Below are 20758 nucleotides of genomic sequence, written 5' to 3' on the forward strand. Positions count from 1 at the left end.
CCAGCAAGTCACCCACCCAAGAGTCAATAGCAGTATTTTGTTCTCAGTTCCCTTGGCCCCCAGTCCAGGGCCACACTGCCTGAGTGAGTAGGCTTCCCTCAGCCCTTCACTCATGTCTTCACCCTGAGGGCTCCCCCTCTGGCAGTATTCCACTCTTCCAGGCCTACCTGCCCAGGAGTCCTGCTGCTGCTCAGGGGATCCCCATCCTCCCACAACCACCCTCCTGTCTGTAGAGTCAGCTTCCCCTGACCAAGCTGGATCTTCTCCATTTTGCTAGAGGACACTGCCCAAGCCTTCTGCTCATCAGGGGTCCCCTTCAGCTATGGTCAGTTCTCACCAACAGCTTTCCTCCAAGCTCTTCATGAGCTCAATTACTGCTCTCCTTCCAACCAACCCCTGCAGCTCTTGCTTGGTGTTTCTCTCTCTCAGCTCTCAGGCAACTAGGCCCATTGAGAGAAGTTTGGGGACTCAGTACATCATATTCGTTGACACCTCACACCCTCACATTTCATTTTATTTACACAGACATTACAAACATTTTAGGGGCCCACGGTACAATTGTCCCCCATTTCACCCCCCTCATCAGCCCTGCAGGCAGCTCTCACCAGCCCGTTCCTGACTCTCCCTCAGACTCTAATCCACCAACTCTCTGATTTGGCCAATCTCCTCCCTTGTGGGGGCTAGATGCCCTCTTTTAAGCCCAGCTGGGATCAGCTTATAGGTCACAGGTGCACTAGCTTCTTTCATCTTAAACAACCAATGTCACTCTGAAACAGATAGTTAAGCATTGGAACAGGTTGTGGAATCCCCACCACGGGAAGTTTTTAAGAACAGATTAGATTAACACCAGTCAGGAGTGGTCTAGGCATACTTGGTCCTGCTTCAGCACAGTGGGAAGGACAACATAACCTCTTGACGTGCCTTCCAGCCCTACTTTTCTACACCAGTATGCAAGGAGCCTGTAACAATTTTATTACGCTATGTACTTTATGTAAGAGATGGTTTATGCCAGAGGTCCCCAATCTGTGGGGCATGCCCCTCTGCGGGGGGCATGGAGGAATGTTCAGGGGGGCATGGCTGGGGTCTGGGCCAGCCCCCAGAGGGAGTGGGGAGGGAGGGGAAATACCTGCACCAGCGCTTATCATGCTGTCACACTAAGAACAGCAATGTAGCCGTAGTGGCGCGAGCAGGAGAGGCTAGCATCCCCGAGTACTATTGCAGCTGAGACCATAGCTATATACTCTCCTGCCAGTCTTGCCATGGCAGATACACTTCTATTTTTAGCATGCTAGCTTTACTCCTTCCAGCTTCAGCGCACACATACCTTATAAAGTGGTACAACCCCTAGAGTGGACACAGTTATACCTGTATAAAGGAACTTAAGCTACACCCACATAAGCATCTTTTTACTGGTATAACCATGTCCACACCAGGGGGTTGTGCCGCTTTAACTACATCAGTGTCTAGTTCAATATAGCTCTAGTGGTACAAAGGTGTAGTTTACTGTCAAGTAAAAGGTCCCTTCTATTTACAGAGTAATGTCAGAGATCAATGCATCTCCCATTTACACAAGCTGATGATCTGGCCCTATCCTCCGTAAGCTCAGAAATTCCACTGAACGGTGATATGAAATCTACAAGTAGTTAATACGAACAACATCTGACTGTTTGAAAAGCGGCACAATTGCTGCTTCGTGAGCTGGCAGCCAGATGCTGTTCTTTTCCCTGCAGACCAATTCTAGGACTGCTAGAACACTTTCAGTCTCCATGGCCAGAGTAGTGACAATATAGATTCTGCTCTCGACCATATGTCTCCTGTATGACAGCACATTACTTTGAATAAATTATTACGCTGATGGGATTAAACTGAGCACGATCACCACTTAACAGAAAAGGACATATCTCCCTAACAGATATAAACATTCAGGGTAGCTTGAAAATTTTCAGAGCAGTGCCCAGAAAGTGAAAGAGTAACTTCTGTTAACAGCAGGCTGAAATGCATTTGTGGTGATACATCCCTTGACATTTCAATGGCTATTCAAATATGTGCCTACAAATCCTTGCAATTATATTATGCAAAATCACCTCATTAAATGACAAAGGTCTAGTGGTTAGAGCAAAAGGCTGGCAATCAAATCTCCTGAATTCTATTCCTACCTCTACAGTTAACTTATTGTGTGACCTTGGAAAAGTCACAACCACACTGTGTCTTATTTCAGCATCTGTAAAATGGCTATAGCAATACTTAATTATCTTGTAAGACCATTATGATTATTGGTGAAAAGTCCTTAGAGCTTCTCAGGTGATGGATGCTACAGAAGTGAAAATCAGTAATTTATTTATTTAATAATATAATTAATAAACGTCTCTATTTAGTAATTGCTCAGACAAGACTGTGATTCAAGGACACAGCCCATAGAAAGGTGCAGCACATACCTGTGTTCCTTCAGGAGCAGTGCAATGAAGGAATTACAGTTTGGTTGTCCATGTTATAAACCACCACAGAGCTTGGGTTGCTTGTGATTGTGGGCCAGATTTTCAAAGGTATTTAGGTGCCTAAAAGTTCATAGATGTCTTTTGAGATTTTCAAAAGCGTCTAAGCAGGTTAGCCTCCTAACATGCTTAGACACTTCAAAAATCCCAGTAGGTGCTTATCTGCATCTTTAGGCACCTAAAGACCTTGAAAATCTGGCCTTGCCAGACTGATATTTAGATCAGTTCAAGCCCATGGTGCATTACAGTATACACAAATGAACAGAAGGGATGGTCACTGGCTTCTATGACAGAGATCTCCAAGCCTGATTTGCTCTCATTGAAATCAACCGGAGTTTTGCCATTAACTTCAATGGGAGCAGGATTGGACCTATCATGAACAAAAGTGAAAATGTCAACTTTAAACATGAACCAGTTTCTAGGCTGTAATAATTATCTTATTCTAACTTCCTTAGTAGCGCCTCATTCTACTATAGGTGTCCAAAGTCACTGGGCCGGATTCTAGTCTCTCTGCTCTTTTATACCCAGATAACTTCATGGACTTCACGTTACTCCTGGTGTGAGATCAGCCACGCTAGACCAAATTCTGCTCTAAGTTACAACATTATATGCACAAAATAGTGACTCTGTATTTACAACAGTGTCACTAAGAGCAGAGTTTGGCCTATGTTTCTATTCACATCCATAATGTAACAACATAGAGTACAATGAAGAGCCTGCTTGGTCTAGTAGCAGTGTTTTAGCAATGACAGAAAAGAGCATTAAGTTCTACCCCAAGCTTCAGAAATTAATCATTTGGACTCTATCCAGGAATGAAAAATATATTTGCACATGGGATCATGGCACCTGCTTCTTAGTCTAGACAAAAGCATAAAATATGAAAAACGGGAAAACAAATGCCTTATCCTCAGAGGTGCTGAGTATCTGCAACTCCCATTAATGTCAGTAGGGGCTGTGGGAGCTCAGCATCTCTGAGAATCAGACCCTAAAATGTGATGACAAGGAAGGTGGTAGACATAAAACAAAGAACGCACCATGTGGAATTCAGGTACAGAAATATAACTATACAGAGCTGAACTTGCAGTGGCAAGGCATGTAGAAGCTTGCTCTAAGAGACATCGTTAATCATGCACATGCAGGTTAGATGAAAGGAGAAGGCCTGAGGGAAAAACACATGTGAGATCCACTCTGCTACACCAGTGCTTACGTTATTTCTTCACAGTTTCTCATGGCACAAAATCCCAGGAAGGAAAGGCATTATCTAAGGTGGTATAAGAGACTATAGCTAGGATACATTAAATGAGACTGAGAAAGGAAAACTGAGGCTGCATATCATATACAACTTCCTAACAGTGATGGAAGAGTCAGAGTCACTAGAATAAGTTTTCAAATGGAAAGTACACAAGAACACAATTCAAGAAAGGAGGCCAAAAAAGAAAAGGAAGTTCAATACTTGTGTCTTATTTTTAAATAGAGCTGCTTTTTTATTCCCAAGTACTCAAATATTATTGGCTCAACAGACATGAATGTTCAATATATATTACATTTCACTAGACAGGCAGCCTACAGAAAAAATTCTAGGATTCATATCTATCACTGTACTCACTGGAGATTACTTGGGCAGTTTTGGACACATTCAAAAATATAATTTATAAATAAATAACTGCCAAGCTCAAAGTTATGACTATGTTTCAAACACAGCAAGAAAATACTCTGGCCTCCAAACAAGTTAAAAACAACACAGTGAAGTGGCAGATTATATACCTGGAACAGGTCATTCACCAGGGCTCAAATTTTCAAAAATAACCTTTGATTTTAGGTACCTAAATAATTGGGCCTGATTTTCAGAGGAACTGAGCACTTACAGATTCAGTTGACTTCACCCCAGAAAATTAGACCTAAAGTGATGCACACTAGGCACCGAAAAAGTGAGGCTCACAGAATCAAGGGCCACTTTTGAAACTTTTGGCCTAAATCTGGTGGGAGGTTAAACTGCAGAATGTTACATATTTTTGGCCTTATTTTCTACTGTCTTACACCTTGTGTAATCATTACCACCTCTTCAGTGGGCATAAAACACTACCAAATCAAAATGGTAACATTTTTACACCCACTTTGCAGAGCTGTCAAGGACTATACAAGATGCAAGATAGTAGAGAATCAGACCATCTGGGCTGGACTGTCTAGTCTGCTAAGGCCCCAGCAATGCACCCACTTTGTTCAATTAGAGTTGAGTTGGTCATGACCTATGAAAGTCAGACCCAAGGTATCTGAAGTTGAGTACTTGAAAATGAGGCAAAAGTCTGGCCACCTTTGAAAAAATTAGGCTGAAGATTTTATTCTACACATTGCCTTCACTCACTGTTGCATACGCTCTCCCCTTTCCACCAGGATTGTTGATACTACTAGGGTGACCAGATAGCAAGTGTGAAAAATCAGGACGGGGTGGGGGGTAATAGAAGCCTATATAAGAAAAAGATACCAAAATTGGGACTGTCCCTATAAAATCGGGACATCTGGTCACCCTAGATACTACATATAATATTCACAGTAGCAATTTATTAACTGGTGGCAGCACAAGTACTAAAGGCTCTTCCACAATAACAACTAACTAATCTGATTTACTGACTCAGAGAAATATATTCCTCCTTAGTCTTCCCTTCTTCCTCTCCTGCCAAGTCTCCCACTCTTTCCCTTGCAACCCTCCCCCCCCACCCTTCCTTTTATGGTCAGCAAAACCACAGCTAGCATTTCCTCATTTTATTAGTGGAGTCTGGAGCTGCTCTGGTTAATTTGTCCTCTCATATTTGTAGACCCGCACTGCTAGCTGCTTTCCTAGTTGTTTACATGGCCACATGACTGAGGTTTGTTCATTTCAATATAAGTAACCTGAAATAACAGCTTCCATTGTGATTCAGATCTGGGAGTTTTGGGTTTTAAGTATATCTCCCTAAGGCAGATAATAGCTCGCTACTATTTTTGCTTGTTTGTTAGTTCTAAAAGGGCAATTAGATGAGCTTTATAACATGGGCAGGTCTAAGGAAACAATCTGATGGGCCATGGTCTCTACCTCTGCAATTATGGGGGTAACAATCACAGATCAGTAAGCCGAAGAAAAATAAAATTTTTAAAAAATTAAACAGGGAAAAACATGAATGATTGTTCCTGCTTTTTGCTTTTTTAAATTAAAATTATTCAGTGTTAAATGAATTTAGAAAAAAAAAAACAGGAGTCCCTAGGAGCACTATAATTCTATAACATCTAGTCTCTTGCTGAAATTAGCAGCTTTAATTTCAGTTTAAGCCTGAGACACAGTGTCTGCTGCGAGTCAAGCCTTTGAAATAGCTGTGGCTGATGTGTCTCTGAGCTAAACAGAGAAACCAGTGATTTTTTTTTTTTTTTTTTTTTTTTTTTTTTAAACACAAATCTATTTTGCACATAGCCAAGTTCCAGCTTAACGAGGGGCCTTCCAACTTGGGAAAACTTGAAATATATTCAACTTTAAAAGAAACCCATTTCCGTTTCACAGGGTTTATATAACTTTTGTGATCATGTTTGCTAGTTACTACAATGTTTAAATCCAGATTTGGCTCTCTTGTGGCCCCATGTTCTCAGTTCTCAACAGACCTTGCTTTCTCACAGCCCTCATCTTCTCACTAGGAAGCTGGGATTAGGCAATTACCTGGATGATTACCTGTTCTGTTCATTCCCTCTGGGGCACCTAGCATTATCCTCTGTGGATGAAGACCGGATACTAGGCTAAATGGACCTTTGGTCTGATTCAGTATGGCAGTTTATATGTTCACTCCCCACAAGCCCACCCTCCCTCACCCCCTCCACATTTTCCCATTTTCCACACAGCCTTGCTCCTTCACTATCTTTCTGCAAGGCCTCTCTCCTTTGAGGCCATATTTTTTTTTTAATGTCATCCCTTCGGGGATTTCCTCCTGTTTGCCCCCATGTTATCATTCACCCAGAGCAGAACCTACCTTCTTTAAGGCCAGGGTTCAAATCTAAGCCAGAAACCTGAGGCAATGGGCGTTTAAACTGATATAGAGTCCAAAGGCATATGAACCTGCATAGGAGCCCAGTATTGCCAACACCAAATGTTTCAAAATCATGATCCAAGCATCCCCCCGAAAACAAAACAAAACTTGGTCTGTTTCTGTTTTCTGAGCCCTGGGGCTGGAGTTGCTTCACAGTTTCAAGATTTTTTTCTGCAGGAAGGAGGATGTGAACTAGAACAGTTTGATGTGAACTAGAACAGATTCTCACGCACTCTCCTGACCCTAGCAGCTGGGGCGGCCATAGAGACACCCACTCTGCGAAGCTCCCCAGGAAGGTGCTAGAGTCGGCAGCTGGGAGCCCCAAGGGCAGGGACTCAAAGCCACGAGCCCCGGGCCTGAGCCCCAACCCCGCGGCACACCCGTGCTCTGCCACTCACCCGGGCTGGGGCCCGCAAGAATACACCAGCTTCGAGGCCGAGCTGAAGGATACAGACCTGAGCCCCCCAGCGGCGTCCAGCCTGAGACTAGAACCAGGGACCTCAGGAGCCGCCTTCACGCCTCAGGCTTACAGTTATTATCGGCATAACAGCTCCCGTCCTGATTGGGCGGCGCAGCAGCCAATGAATGCGCTTGCCCCCAGCAGGCGGCAAGGCGGGAGGGGCTCTTTGGGAGGAGGAGGCTGCCCGGGTAGTTCTGTCCCGCCAGGCCTGCAAGTGGCGTTGTGACACGTGAGCCTAGAGCAGCGACTGTCCGCAAGCCGGATAGACCCGCCCCGTTCCCGCACTTCCGCTATCAGCGGAGGGGACCGCTCACTAATGCGCTTGGCGATTGGACAGTCTGTTCTTGCCACCCATTAGAGAGGCGCGATACAGAACTTCGCTCCGCCCCCCCGCGCCATCTTGCTGCGTGTGCGCTAGGGAGGGAGTGCTGAGTTGTGAGAGTGAGTCTGAGCCGGCCCGCAGGATCTGTTCCCGCCATGCCGCACTACCAGACCTGGGAGGAGTTCACCCGTGCTGCCGAAAAGCTCTACCTCGCCGACCCCATGAAGGTACGGAGGGCGGGCGCAGAGCGCCTAGGGGGTGGTCCCGGTCCCCTTTAGAGACCGGCTTGTGCGGGCGAGGCGCCTGCCTTGCGGGTCCTGGACGAGCGAGCTCCCCTAGAAGTGGCCGGAGGCTGGGCTGACTGGGAGCCCAGCGATTCCGGAGACACCGGTTCGGGTGACTGGGTGGGCGCCTCCCCCAGCCAGCCACTGGCTGTGTTCCCGAGCAGAGCCCGGGGTCTCCCAACAGAATTGTCTGCCGCTGGGAAGAGCCTGACTCGCCTAAGGTGGCGTAGCAGGAATAGCTAACACCCGGAGCTGCCTGGCACTCGTGTAGCATCCATGAGACGTGAATCTGCCCGGGACGCTGATATGCCACGAAGCCATCAATGCAGTCTGCTCTTTGCTCTTCATACTGGTTCTTCTGGTCTTACTTATTCCTCCAAACACACAAACTCTTAGGGCAGGTCTTCACTGGGGAGGGGGGTCGATTTAAGATACGCAAATTCGACCTATCGGAGCTGACTTACCCCGCTGTGAGGACGGCGGCAAAATTGACTTCCGCAGCTCCTGGTTGACGGCGCTTACTCCACTGGTGGAGTAAGAGCGTCGATTCAGGGATCGATTGTCGTGTCCCGACGAGACGTGATAATTTGATCCCCGAGAGATCGATTTCTACCCACCAATTCAGGCGGATAGCGTAGACCTAGTCTTAAAGCTCTAGATCTGGTGTGTCAGCCTCCCTCCTACTCTGAGGTGAGGCTGGATTGGTTCTTCCGATATTGGAGTCGCCGGTCTTGCTTCTGTTGCGCGCAGCTTCATAACAATGACTTGCCCCTATCTCACTATCTGGAAGGTTTTTTTGTTTCATAATAGTCTTAATGCGCTTGTCTTAGTTTTACTCCATTACTTCTAATTATACTACCTTAGACTTAACACTGAGAAGGGAGAAATTATTTGTACTTTCAAATACTCTTGAATGGTTATCATGAGCCACCTTACACCCATATCCTTTAATGGGGCTGTTCATAGGCAGACCTCATCGACTAAAGTGGGGCTCCATGTCGGCCCAATGGGCTGCCTATATGGAGAATATGGGCATTTATGATCACTCAGTCAAGCTGTATATATTTAGCTCTTAGTCTTTCAATATTGTGACATATATCCTAATATTCAAAGAATTTTATCTTAAAGCAAAATCTAATTTTGTAACAAACTGTTAAATGAAATGGTAAAGAATTATTTATTAACTAAAACTTACTCTACTAAACCTTTTTATTGTAGCAACACACCATTTAATCCATCTGATGCCAAAATGGGTCATATAGCACGCTTGGCCCTCTTAAATGTTGTAGCTGTAGTCATATTTGATGTTTTGGCAACTGGTCTGACAGCGGTATTTGAACATAGCATATTCAGGATCAGTGCCACACTATTTATATGTTAAAGCTTTAAATACAGAATGTATGTATTATTTTTGTTAGAAGCTTTGGTGAATTTCAATATGGCAGCTCCATCTTTTGGCCCGTTTGTTCCTTCACAGTAATGCAGAGGATGCCATTATTGTGTGCAGTATAACTCAAGTTATGCAACTTCTTCAGGAAAATGAAGTGACTTCAGGAAGGATACTACACTTGACCAGAGCTCAAAACTCAACAGTTTCCTAGTCAGCACCTGCTGTTAGAATAGTGTGGGTCTCCCAAAAGTAATTATTGGAATAATTCCTTCTAGTGATATATTGCTCACTACACTTTGAGCAGGGTTGAGAATCTTTCTCTAATTCTTGAAAAGAGAAATTAATGTTGAGATCCAATATCTCTGTATATCTGCTTTTTTGCATTTTAAATCTGGCATTAATACTTCAAAAAGGAAATGGTTACATTAAATTTCTTGCTATTGCCTTCTAGGAATAGGATGTTTTTTATTTTCTTGAGATAAGGTTGATATTATTGCAATAAAGTAGCAAAGTTTTTTTTTAATAGCAGCTGTTGTATAGGCAAGTCCTGTGCAATACTATAACCAGTTCAATAGCTCCATTTTCCATTGAAGTAATGTTCATTTTTAGATTGGCTGCATTACATCAAATCCAATCCATTTCATTGTCTGTCACATGACAATGACACTGCACTAGCCTCAAATGGAGTTTTGAATGGGTGATTGTGGAGCAGAGTGGAATCTATGTACGGTTACTACTGTTTGTTTATAGGGAAAGTGTTTCTCCATTTGGGTTACATGGAAATCTTAGTGGGAATGTCCACCTACAGTGACACCATAACTGACTAAATGCAGCATTAACCATTTTAACATTGATTCACCATGTCAGTCTGACCAGAATTTGGCTGGTGACTGTTATGTTTGATCTAGTGTGCCCCAAGAAAGGAGGCAAAGTGTGCAGTGCTTTTTCTGCCATTGCCCTTGTACTTGCTAATTTAGAACTTGGAAAAATTTACTTGAAACCTGTGAGCCAGAGTGAACAATACATATGCTGCCTTGCTCCTGTAGCTGTGGCCTCCAAAGCCACAAACCCTGATGTGTATATTACAACTTGTTAAATATATGTTGCAAATTTAAATGTAAATGCCCTTGCTTTTGTCATACTTTGACATCATTCCAAGCTTTTTTCCTTGTTGTTCCTTTTATTGTTTGTCGTTTTTGCTCTTCCTGATCTTTTCCTATATTGTGTTCTCCCTTCCCCATATTTTCTCCCTTCTTCTGTCACATCTTTCTCTTTCCTTGTATATACGTGCACCACAGTACTCTTCCACTCATCCAAACAATACATTTGTCCCTATCCCTAAACACCTGGATTGTAATTTTGCTGGACACTAGTCTGGAGGACTAAAGCCTAGTTATACCCTGGTGACAGTGAGGTCGGGGAGGAAAAGAGCTACTGTCCAGGAACAGTGCTCAAGTGAAACTAAATTCCAGCACTACTTCTCCTCTCTTCTCCTCAGCCCAGCAGGAGTTCAATAAATCTACTACACCCCCCTCTCTGGCCAAACCTGTTTGGGTTGCTGGAAAGGCGCATTCTTCTGAGGCCTTTTCCTCTGCACTCGCATCCCCTCCAGAGCTGTGTTTCACTGTGAAAGTGGGTAGGGTCCGTCCTACTCTACCCCTTCCTCAAGCTCTTTGCTTATGTAGTGGAGGCATTATCTCTATCTTACCTGTTTCCTCAGTTTTTTTAGCTCCCAGGGGCAGGTCAGCCCCCACTTTGCTTCTTGTCAAGTTTCTGCTTGACTACTCCCCCAGTGTCTGCCTCTGCTCAGCTTTGCTGAGCTACAGCAGTATGAAATTGACCTGATACTTGTCAGTTTAACTGTTTCCCAAAGAGTTCTGAATAGGAATTGCAAAGGTGGTCAGTCTTAGCTTTCCCAAGGCAGCAGAGTGAAACTAGGAGCAACATGAGGGGTATTGGAACTATTCTCTGCAGACATAGGAAAATAGCATTGCATTGTCTTACATTTAGTTATAATTTGGAAGGTTATCTAGAACTATAAGAACTAGAAATATAATTCTTTTAAATTCTGCGGAAGTTGATGGCACTTGCCAGGAAAGCTTCCTACTTGTTATGGATGAGTGGATTTTTCAAGGTCTATGCTAATATTCTTGGGGGGGGGGGGGGGAGGGTTTCAATGGCAGGGAGGAAAGAAAGGAGTTAAAAAAAATCTTTTATGCTAATTGGTAACTGATACATTAAAGCATAATTCTTTTCAGTAAGCAGGCATTTAAGATTTGATTCGGCAAATGCTGAAAGTGGTTTGTGGGAAACATTTCAAAAGTTATTATAGTGACCTATGTATGCAAAGAGATGGCAACTTATTTAAATGTGTTGTGCATTTGCTTACTTGGCAGTATGGCTGTGTTGTAAAATAGGAATTCAGTCCGATGGAGAATATGTTTGAAGGTTGGCTGGGATTAAATATTTTTGTCTTGTGGGTATACTAAGGCCCGTATAGCTCCAGTTTTAGATTCCTTCTCTTGAAAAGAAAAGGAGGATAGTAATTGCTAAGTTCTATTATATGCAAATGTCGTCTTGCATAATATTGCATACTGGGTTAAACCTGTTTAAAGGATATCTTCATAAACAAGAAACTAACTGCTTTGGGTACTTGGATTTTACCCTTATTTTCCAAAATTTCTTCAGGAATTATCTTGTGCCAGAACAAATGATTATCTGGTTTTTAAGATTATTTCAATGTTGATAGTCAGGATTTACAAAACTTACTGGACACCTACCGGCCAGAGGCTGATTTGGAAGCTCGTGGTGGAGGAGAGCCAGTGAGGTCCTGGTAAAAATCTGTTTATACTAGTACTTGTGTAGGAGAGCGTGCTGGGGTTCTTCTGAGATGCTGTTCCTGAACCTTGCTCAGGAGTCTCTGTCACTGACTAGTAAGTGTCTGATAAGTTTATTTGCAACTACCTTCCTACCCACTCAGCTGTCCTTTTGGCTTCTGGAAAGAAGCAGTTATTTTCTCCCATATATCCCAGAACCACCTGACTTCTGCAAGGATGAGGAGTTTTTTCACTGCTTTGCTATGTGGGGGGTGTCCACCTTTGGCTGTTCTAATAATCTCTGCTATTCTGTCCCTCCATCTCATCTAAGTAATCACATGGAACACATCACTGTAGTATCAGAGTGCCTCAAAAGTATTTAGAAATTAAAAATAGGAACGTAGCTGTCATAGTTGAGGGAGAGGCAATCTCTTGAGTAACTAAGGCCAGTCCTGTGAGGAGGAACTAAGACGACGGGGACTTCGAGCTGCTTTTTGTATTTAATGGGGTGCCATTGCAGAGAATGAAGCACCAGGGTTGCATGTTAATAATGACCAGATTGCTGTGTCCTGTACCATTTGGAAGATTTTCAGGGTGTATATGGCTTCATTTCTAGAAATGAGTTGAAATCAAACTTGAAGGTCACAAGTGCATGGATCACCATGGCCAGTTCTGCATTCAGTAGGATGGACTACAGTCTTCTGGCCAGATGTAGATGGAAGTGGACTTCTTTTGTCAAAATGGTTTTGGGGTATTGAATACATTGAGGAATCCAAAAGGATCCAAGGCTGCAGACAGACTTAATCAGAGGGCAGATGCCCTCAATAGCTGGAGATATCATAGAGAAGGCAATTTCTTCAAAGTTCTTCCCTCTTTTCCAAGAAGCAGCAGGGTGAAATTGAGAATTCTTTCTGGTTTCATTGCTGTCTATAGGGTTCTGATTTTAGCAGATTTGAAACAGATAGCCTTATCAGTTTCTGCTCGGGAAAACTATTAACAGCAGAGGCATTGGAATAATCTGCCCACAGACTCTCAAACTCAAATAACTTCATTGGTTGGTATTTGAAAGGATTTCTTTACCACAGTGGCTAAAACCTTTTTAATATTAAGGTTTAGATACTGCAGAAATGAATAGCATAATGGTGAGCTGACCCCTTCCACACTTACCACAGCCAGTAGCAAAAGTGAATTTTTCAAGTCATTCCAATGTGAAAATCGCTCTGAAAAGTTGAGTGGAACATTTTAAGTTAAGCATAGATTTCTTTAGTATATGTCCCCACTAACATGGCAGTGGGGAGAGAAGGGATGTCTCAACAGTTTTAATTGGTCTCCTATAAAATTATTTCCCCTTTATGAAGTCCTCCATCTTCCCTGAAGATATCACTAAATGTATTGCAGATGCCATGGATTATTTGGCTTGCAACAAGGACCATTTGATCTTAAAACTGTTGTAGAAAGTAGTTGACCATACCAGTTTCTTATTACACTACCTATCTAGTCTTCTTGACCTCAGGCCTCTTGGAGACCTCAGAGTGGGGGAGCCTGGCAGCTTTCCTTGTATGTTAGTGACAATGTTTGAGACAAATCCTGACTTAGGGCAAAAAATTCTTCTTAAGTATGTGATGATCTTAGCATTTCTGGTCCCTTTTCTGAGCCAGTCCCATAATGATCTCCATCCCACAAACCAAATGGGTAACTGGGTAATTCCCAGTTGTAATTAATCCTTCACCCATCCTACCTATATCTCTTGGGGAATGTCTGCACAGCAAAAAAACAAAACAAACCCAACCCTGTGGCTAGCCTGTGCCAGCTGGCTCGGGCTACAGGGCTGTTTCCTTGTTGTGTAGGCTTCTGGGCTTGGGCTGGAGCCTGGGCTCTAGGATCCTGCGGGATGGGATCGTCCTGTAGCTCAGAAGTCTACACAGCAATGAAACAGCCTGAGCTGGCTGGCACAGACTAGCCACAGATTTTTCTTTGCTGTGTAGATGTATCCTTGGTATCAAACTTGTAACATTCCTTTCCCCCATAGCCTCTCTTATACCAGACCCAAAGCAATCCCTGACTCCATGTTGAACACCTGGGGAGTGGTGGTGTGTATAAAAAATTATTCCCCCCCCCCCCCAGTCTGATTTGGCTATAACCATGCGGATATTCTAACCATAGAACCTCAGTTATGAACACCAAAGTTTTGAACTAACCGCTCAACCATGCAAATAAAAAGCAAGTACAGTACTGTGTTAAACATAATCTACTGGGAAAAAAGGGCGGGGGGGAGAAGCAGCAGGTGAGCAAACCCCACTTTTTGTTGAAATGAACACTTTCCTGAGCATTGAGGAACCAAACAGTAAACATTTTGGTAATGCCTGGGTGCTAAGTGAAATGGATCATGAATTGACAAGTAGTTTCCTTGACCAAACTGAATGAAATGTAAAATAACACTTTTTTAAATATTAAGTTGGTCTATGCTAGAAAATCTTTGTGTGATGTGAAAACCTTGTCTATCAGTGATTCCTAAAATGTTTTCTCATTTCAGGTGCGTGTGGTTCTTAAATACCGACACTGTGATGGGAATCTGTGTATCAAAGTAACAGATGATGTAGTTGTAAGTAAAGAATGTTGACTGTAGAGCTTGGTTCTGCAAGCTTGCATTTTAAGCCAGTCTATCATTTAATTTGATTGAGAGTAAAAATTGCTATTGAGAACTTCATATACAGATGGTTCTGTAAGCTAACTTTCTCAAACCACCAAGCTTCTTGTACTCTTGAGTGTGTGTTTGAGAGCCTCTGATGCTAGCTTGGTACCCCATTCTGCACCCATTGAATCTAAGACAAAGTTGCTAATGATTTCAAGGGGCATAGGATTGGGCCCTTATTTAACTTTAAGGGAACTTACTGGGTTTCTTTTGAGGGATATAACTGAAAATGCTGCTATTCTTATTTTGCTTGTATAAAAGTATTGCAGTTAAAGGTAACTCCTTTCTTTGTTTTTTCTTATTACCACACAAACTAAAGAACCACTACCAGAGAGAGGGGAAATGAATAAGGTTAGGTCTATGCTAGAAAAGGTTTGCTGGTATAGCTATTCTGGCAAACCCTCATACAGCTTAAAGCACCATAAAAGGGCTTTTGGCAGTATAACTTACACTGGTTTGTGTAAAATAAGCTCTACTGGCAAAAGCGCTTTTATGGTGTTATAACTCCATCTGCACTAGGGGTTTTGCCAGCATAGAAATGTTGTCCACCCCTCCAAAAAAGAAGACCCCACACCCCTTCCAGATGTTATATTGGCAAAAATTTCTAGTATTGAACTGTCCTGAAAGTCTAAAACTTTTAAATATTTAATGTACACGTTTGTTTGTTGGCATAAAATGTAAATAAGGTAGACTTTCAGAGGAGTATGTTTATAATACAATAAAAAAACCTCACGGAAGTAAGGAAAAGACAAACTTCAAACAGCAAACAAACACAAAATTCTAGACATGGAGGCTTTCGCCCAACACCCCCCCAACCCCACCCCCAGAAGCTTGGAGAAATTATCTAGGTATCTGGCTACTCCACTTTTCATAGGGGTCTCCATGAATGCAGTATTGCCAACTCTCATAATTTTATCATGACTCTTGTGATTTCTTTGGGTGTTTTAACTTGTCTGAAAACATAATGAAAGGCTGCCAACTCACAAAATTTCCCTTACTCAAAGTGGCCCCATCTCCTGCTACTGTCAGTGGGGCTGAAGCTAGCAAGATAGACAGTAGGGAAATGGCAGCCCGACTGCATGTGGAAAAGCTGCTGTTAACAAAGCTGGCTGCCACTTCTCACTGTTTTCAGTTAAAGTACAGCTATGCCTACAGGTAAAATGGCTGTCACTCTGGTTTAGGGGCTAGACAGGACACAGGGATTGAGGAGCAGCAGACGCACTAAAAGGTGGATGGAAAGGATTGAGGGGAGGAAGGAGCTGAACTCAAGAGTTGCAGGGGATATTACGGAGGTCTGGAGCAATGGGAGGCAGGGGAGAAGTTGGGGGTAGGAAGTGTTGTTCAGTCTTAGGTGTTCTCTAAGGAGGGGTCAATAGTTCTTTCAAATTTAAGCCTACTTCTGTTACCCGAATGTCCTGTATAACCCCAATATGTCGGACTGAATTCAAAAGTTGATGTTAGAACTTGCATCTTTTATGACCATACCGTATGACCAGCTATATGTTCAGTGGCATCTCTTGGGAGTATTTCTCACATTTTTGTAACCTTTCCTCCCCTGAATTAGAATACAGCAGGTTTTTTTTTTTTTTTTTTAAAGGCTTTAGTATTTAGTGTCTCCTCTAGCTGACTTCTGTCCAAACACACTGGAGGGATGTTTAGGAAAGGAAGGGTAGGAGGAAGAGGAAAGGGCAACACACAGAACAATAAAGAAGGGAGAACAGGACATGTGTAACAGTCCAATAGTACATATTGCTAGTAGTTTGCCTTTTAAGATACTGTTTCTTCAGGGATGAGGCAAACTAAATCCACCTAGTCTGTTCAGATTCTTCCTAGAAGAGTTGGTCCATGTCAGCGTCCAGACTGTGGAGGAGAAATAGTCAGGCATCTGTGGATGGCTAATTACAGTACAAGGGATGGGCTCTGAAGGCCAGAGGGATGTTGAATTAGGGGAATTGTTAATTGAAAAGACAGATTTGTTGGGAGAAATCCCACAAAATAGGAAATTTGGGGTAAGTGGAATCCTGAGCTTACATGCATTTAAAACAGCCCCTTTTTACACTCATCTGCTTGTGTCAGCAAGTCAGTGTAGTCAACTTTACTGACAAAGGCAAGTTTTACTGTTGTTGGCTCTGCGGAGGCAGTATACCCGTGGAAAGACTGAACTAGGTTCTGTACTGCATGCCTCAATTTAAAGAAGTTTTAATGTGAACTTAATGTGGGCAAAGCTGCTATATTGACAGCCCTGGAGACTGAAGCTTTCTATTTTTATTCCTTTGCTAAATCAATCTGGACAGCTGGGTTGTTGCTGTATTCATGCTATACAGGCAGAGGGAACTAATCATTCTTGACAGAAATGTTGGCTGTATTCCAAGTCACCTGCTGTTTCAGCTGGTATCCCCAAATCTATGAGCTGCCTCTTAGGCAAACAAAAGCATTTGTGGCCTCCAGCTGCAGTAAATTTAAAATTCCAGTTTGCCATGTATCAGTACTAGTGTCTAGTATGTAATCATGATGCTCAGACAGTGGAATCCTACTTCTGTCCTTAATGTGCAATGGGGAGGGAAAACCTCACATGAAGAGAACTTCTCCTTATCTTAATCAACAAAGTGGTTCTCTGATCCTTCAAGACTTATCAGGAGGTATTTCCCTATAGAGCATAGAGACAATGGACTAATTCCAAAGACACACAATCTTGACTTTTATTCACTTCTAAGCAATGCTTAATCTAGCACTGCTAGTGACAAAATAAGTATATCCCTAATAGTATGAAGATCTAAGCTGGGGAAACCCAAGGAGAGAATAATTTCAGGTTAAAAAAATCTGCTTTGGTGATTACAGAATACAACAGGAAAGACTCTGTTTCATGTGTTACCACAATAATTTCTTCCATCACAGGGCAGCTTTTGGCCTGCTGCTGAGATTGTTTTTGTTTTATTGAGAACTCCTCTCATTATGAAAAGAGACCTTAGCCTTTGCAGGAAAATTTAGGCAAAAGAGAATCCATATAAACCCCCTTTAGTTTTAAAATACACCATTTCTCTGTATCAAACCTCAGTCTTTTGTATCCTGCTTAAATTTTTCATTGAACCATTACTGTAGTTCAAGGGTTTTTGTGCTAACCAACTGGTCTGTGGTTCTTTGTAGAAGATACTTGAAAGCACAGTAGTGCTTGTATAATTGTAAGACAAGTTACTGAGAGAAGAAAGTTAAACTTTATCTGACCACTGGAATATTCACACTTCAAATAGAATGTAAACCTGTATAGCACACTGCTAAAGGGGAAAGACAAAACTATTAATCTGAGTTTTGAGTGGATGTAAACTACAACCGTTTAACATTATCCAGAATCAAAGGGGTAGTCCTGTGGCACTTTATAGACTAACAGATGTATTGGAGCATGAGCTTTTGTGGGTGAATACCCACTTCTTCAGATGCATGTATCACCCACGAAAGCTCATGCTCCGATACGTCTGTTAGTCTATAAGGTGCCACAGGACTCTTTGCTTTTATTATCCAGAATGTTACACATGGTGCTCTAAGGAATTTCAATATTAAAAATGTTTAGTAGGCATATATTATTTTATTCCAGATTGTTTTCTTTTAGTGTTAAACAGATTATAACTTTAGAATTTTATCTGTATGCAACACTGAATATAATGTACTGTATTCAATGCTAGCCTTATGGCACCCAAAATTTTGCAAGTTACAATGAGGCTTTATAAAAGTGGAGTTCTAAGTGCAAACTGTATGCTCGGTAACTTTCCAAACAGAAAGCAGTCCCTGGCATTAGAGTTTGCAGTGTTAACACAAACACATTATATGGGGGACCCAAAGGAAAATTGATTGATTTTATTTTTTATATATAATATAAAAAAATAATTGAGTAAATTGTTGTAATAGGAGTTGGAAGTTTAAGGGTAGCTTTATATTGCCTTTTCAAGTCTGGGACACAGTACAGATGGCACTGATCAGAGTCCTTGAAGTCTTTCACTTTATAGTGTAAGCTTTCTGGTGTCCGAAATATGTGAAATTAATATTGAAACTATAAATCACAGATTTAAATAGCTTGAAATAAAACCTGACATTCAGTAACTTTCTTTTGACAGTGTCTGCTATACAGAACAGACCAGGCTCAAGATGTAAAGAAGATTGAGAAATTCCACAGTCAGCTAATGCGACTCATGGTAGCTAAGGAATCCCGCAGTGCTGCCATGGAAACAGACTGAATTGCTGAAAATAAAATGAAAGCTCCAGTCATATTTCATGGGAAGAAAATATCACTTGGATTTGAGCAAACATTGGGACAGGAGATGTTTTATGTAACGAAGTGGACTATGAAAAGTCTGAAGCATTTTTCCCCCCACCCTAGACGCCACTTCAGATAACTAGGAAAATAAATGCTTTCAGTTGAAAGCCTCTATTTATTTTTGAAAATTAAGCAAGAAAAATATATCCTCCATGGAAAACATTCTTACAAGTCTTGCTTAACATACTTTAACCTGTAAATATTTTCTTTTGTAAATCTACAGTCCTCTAATTTGAAAGTGAAAGGAAACAAGTGTATCCTTCTGGAAAGTGAGAGCATGTCTTCATGTAGATTAAATTGATCTTATTTGCATTCATATACCTGTGCTGGTGTATTTTCACAAATGAGAATATATATTAATCTGACCAACTAATACTATAACACTAAAACTGGATCTAATAACCCTATATATCTGACATGTTATAACAGAATTTAGAAATAGAACAGACATCTTCTAAATTAAAATTGCCAAAAATTGTGTGTAATACAGTGCAACTGGCAAATTATTCTGTAAAAGGTTTTTAGCTTTTAATATTATGGCCACAAGCTGTATAACACGTCTAAAAGCCTGTGCATAATAGTTCCACAGAACATGTTCTAGATTGCTGGTTCAAATACAAAGTTGTCCTTGATCAGGTCATCACCATCTGAAAACTGTTCAGTAGCCTATGTGAATTTGGAAGGTCCCAATCCAGTTATTAGGCAGTGTTCATATAAAAAGAATCAAGGTCATATTTAGAAGTAATTGGCAGAGAGGCTGAACTTCCCTCTGGCTGGTAGAGGTTTGACTTCCAGGGCAGAGTTGAGGCATGCTAGAAAGGGCAGTGTGGAAGCTTGCACATGTAATGCCCAGGGTGTGACCTGTTCTATGGATAAATTATTTCAGTGTCCCAAGTCTTAGTAACTTGCCAATGTTACATTCACTTTACTTTTTTTTTTAAATGAGACTGTAACAACTTGCATTCACAAATGCTAACATGTTTACCAAACTTGTACCTTTAAACATCAAAGCAAAAGAATGTAGTCTAGTGGTTCTCAAACTTTTGTACTGGTGACCCCTTTCACATAGCAAGCCTCTGAGTGCGACCCCCCCCTCCCAATAAATTAAAAACCACTTTTAAATATATTTAACACCATTATAAATGCTGGAGGCAAAGCAGGGTTTGGGGTGGAGGCTGACAACTCGCGACCCCCTGAGGGGTCCCGACCCACAGTTTGAGAACCCCTGATGTAGTCATTCTTGACACGCATGTGGCTTAGGAAGCAATGCTTCTTATTGCTACCTTTGTTTAATGGTAGAAGACTCTGTTTACTCTTCTCTTGAAGGATTCCTGCTTGAAGACCCAAATGTTGGAGTTGGACACTTGCTTTGAATAGATACTGTATACTGTTGTGAACTGAACTCCATTTTGTTAAATGCCAAGCTGACTTCCTGTATGTAACCATGCTACTGCTGTAACTGAGTTTTCTCCTGTGCTAATATTTTGGCCAACTCCAAACCTTTAAAAGAAAAGAGCCTCACAAACTGAGTGTAAATGCTGTACTTAAATACTAGTTATCTGCTGTATTTTTTTTAATAGAAACAATTGGGTTCTCAAACTTAATTGGTAATGCTGCTACTTAGAAGAAATGGAATTCCCAGTTTTTTGCCGAAGGTTTCATAAATACCCACAAAATTAGTTTATTCCATTAAATTATTCTTTCAGTAGAATATATGTTGCATATTATTGGAAGATATTTTAGCATGGTGAACTGCCGTTTGCCATGTTGAGTTCTGGCCTGTAAGGTTTGATGTCAGCAAAATACATTCAAACCAAAACAAAGGTTCTAATGAAGTCTTACTGCTTGGATATTTTGTCATGTCAACAAGACTTTGAGTTTGTTTTTGTGGTGTCGTCTTCCCCCTCCTCCCCTCCAAAAAGCCCTGGTTTCTATTTCAACTTTACTTCT

General features: G+C 41.8%; 1 protein-coding gene across 1 annotated transcript; it reads left to right on the forward strand.

Moving 5' to 3' along the window:
* Positions 1–7378: 7378 nt before the first annotated feature.
* On the forward strand, positions 7379–20692 carry SRP9 (signal recognition particle 9). The gene is made up of 3 exons (XM_054022668.1): positions 7379–7547; positions 14344–14412; positions 18609–20692. Exons 1-3 carry the CDS (start codon positions 7476–7478, stop codon positions 18726–18728), a joined length of 261 nt encoding a protein of 86 aa, XP_053878643.1. The 5' UTR covers positions 7379–7475; the 3' UTR covers positions 18729–20692.
* The last annotated feature ends 66 nt before the right edge of the window (positions 20693–20758 follow it).

The sequence above is a fragment of the Malaclemys terrapin genome, chromosome 3 (assembly GCF_027887155.1).
Source record: "Malaclemys terrapin pileata isolate rMalTer1 chromosome 3, rMalTer1.hap1, whole genome shotgun sequence".
Lineage (NCBI taxonomy): Eukaryota > Metazoa > Chordata > Testudines > Emydidae > Malaclemys > Malaclemys terrapin.

Excerpts from the sequence above, each read along its gene's own strand:
- SRP9 (XM_054022668.1), top strand. The coding sequence starts at position 7,476 with ATGCCGCACTACCAGACCTGGGAGGAGTTCACCCGTGCTGCCGAAAAG. Across the intron at positions 7,548-14,343 it reads ACCTCGCCGACCCCATGAAG|GTGCGTGTGGTTCTTAAATA; the intron begins GTACGGAGGGCG and ends TTCTCATTTCAG. Across the intron at positions 14,413-18,608 it reads AAGTAACAGATGATGTAGTT|TGTCTGCTATACAGAACAGA; the intron begins GTAAGTAAAGAA and ends TTCTTTTGACAG.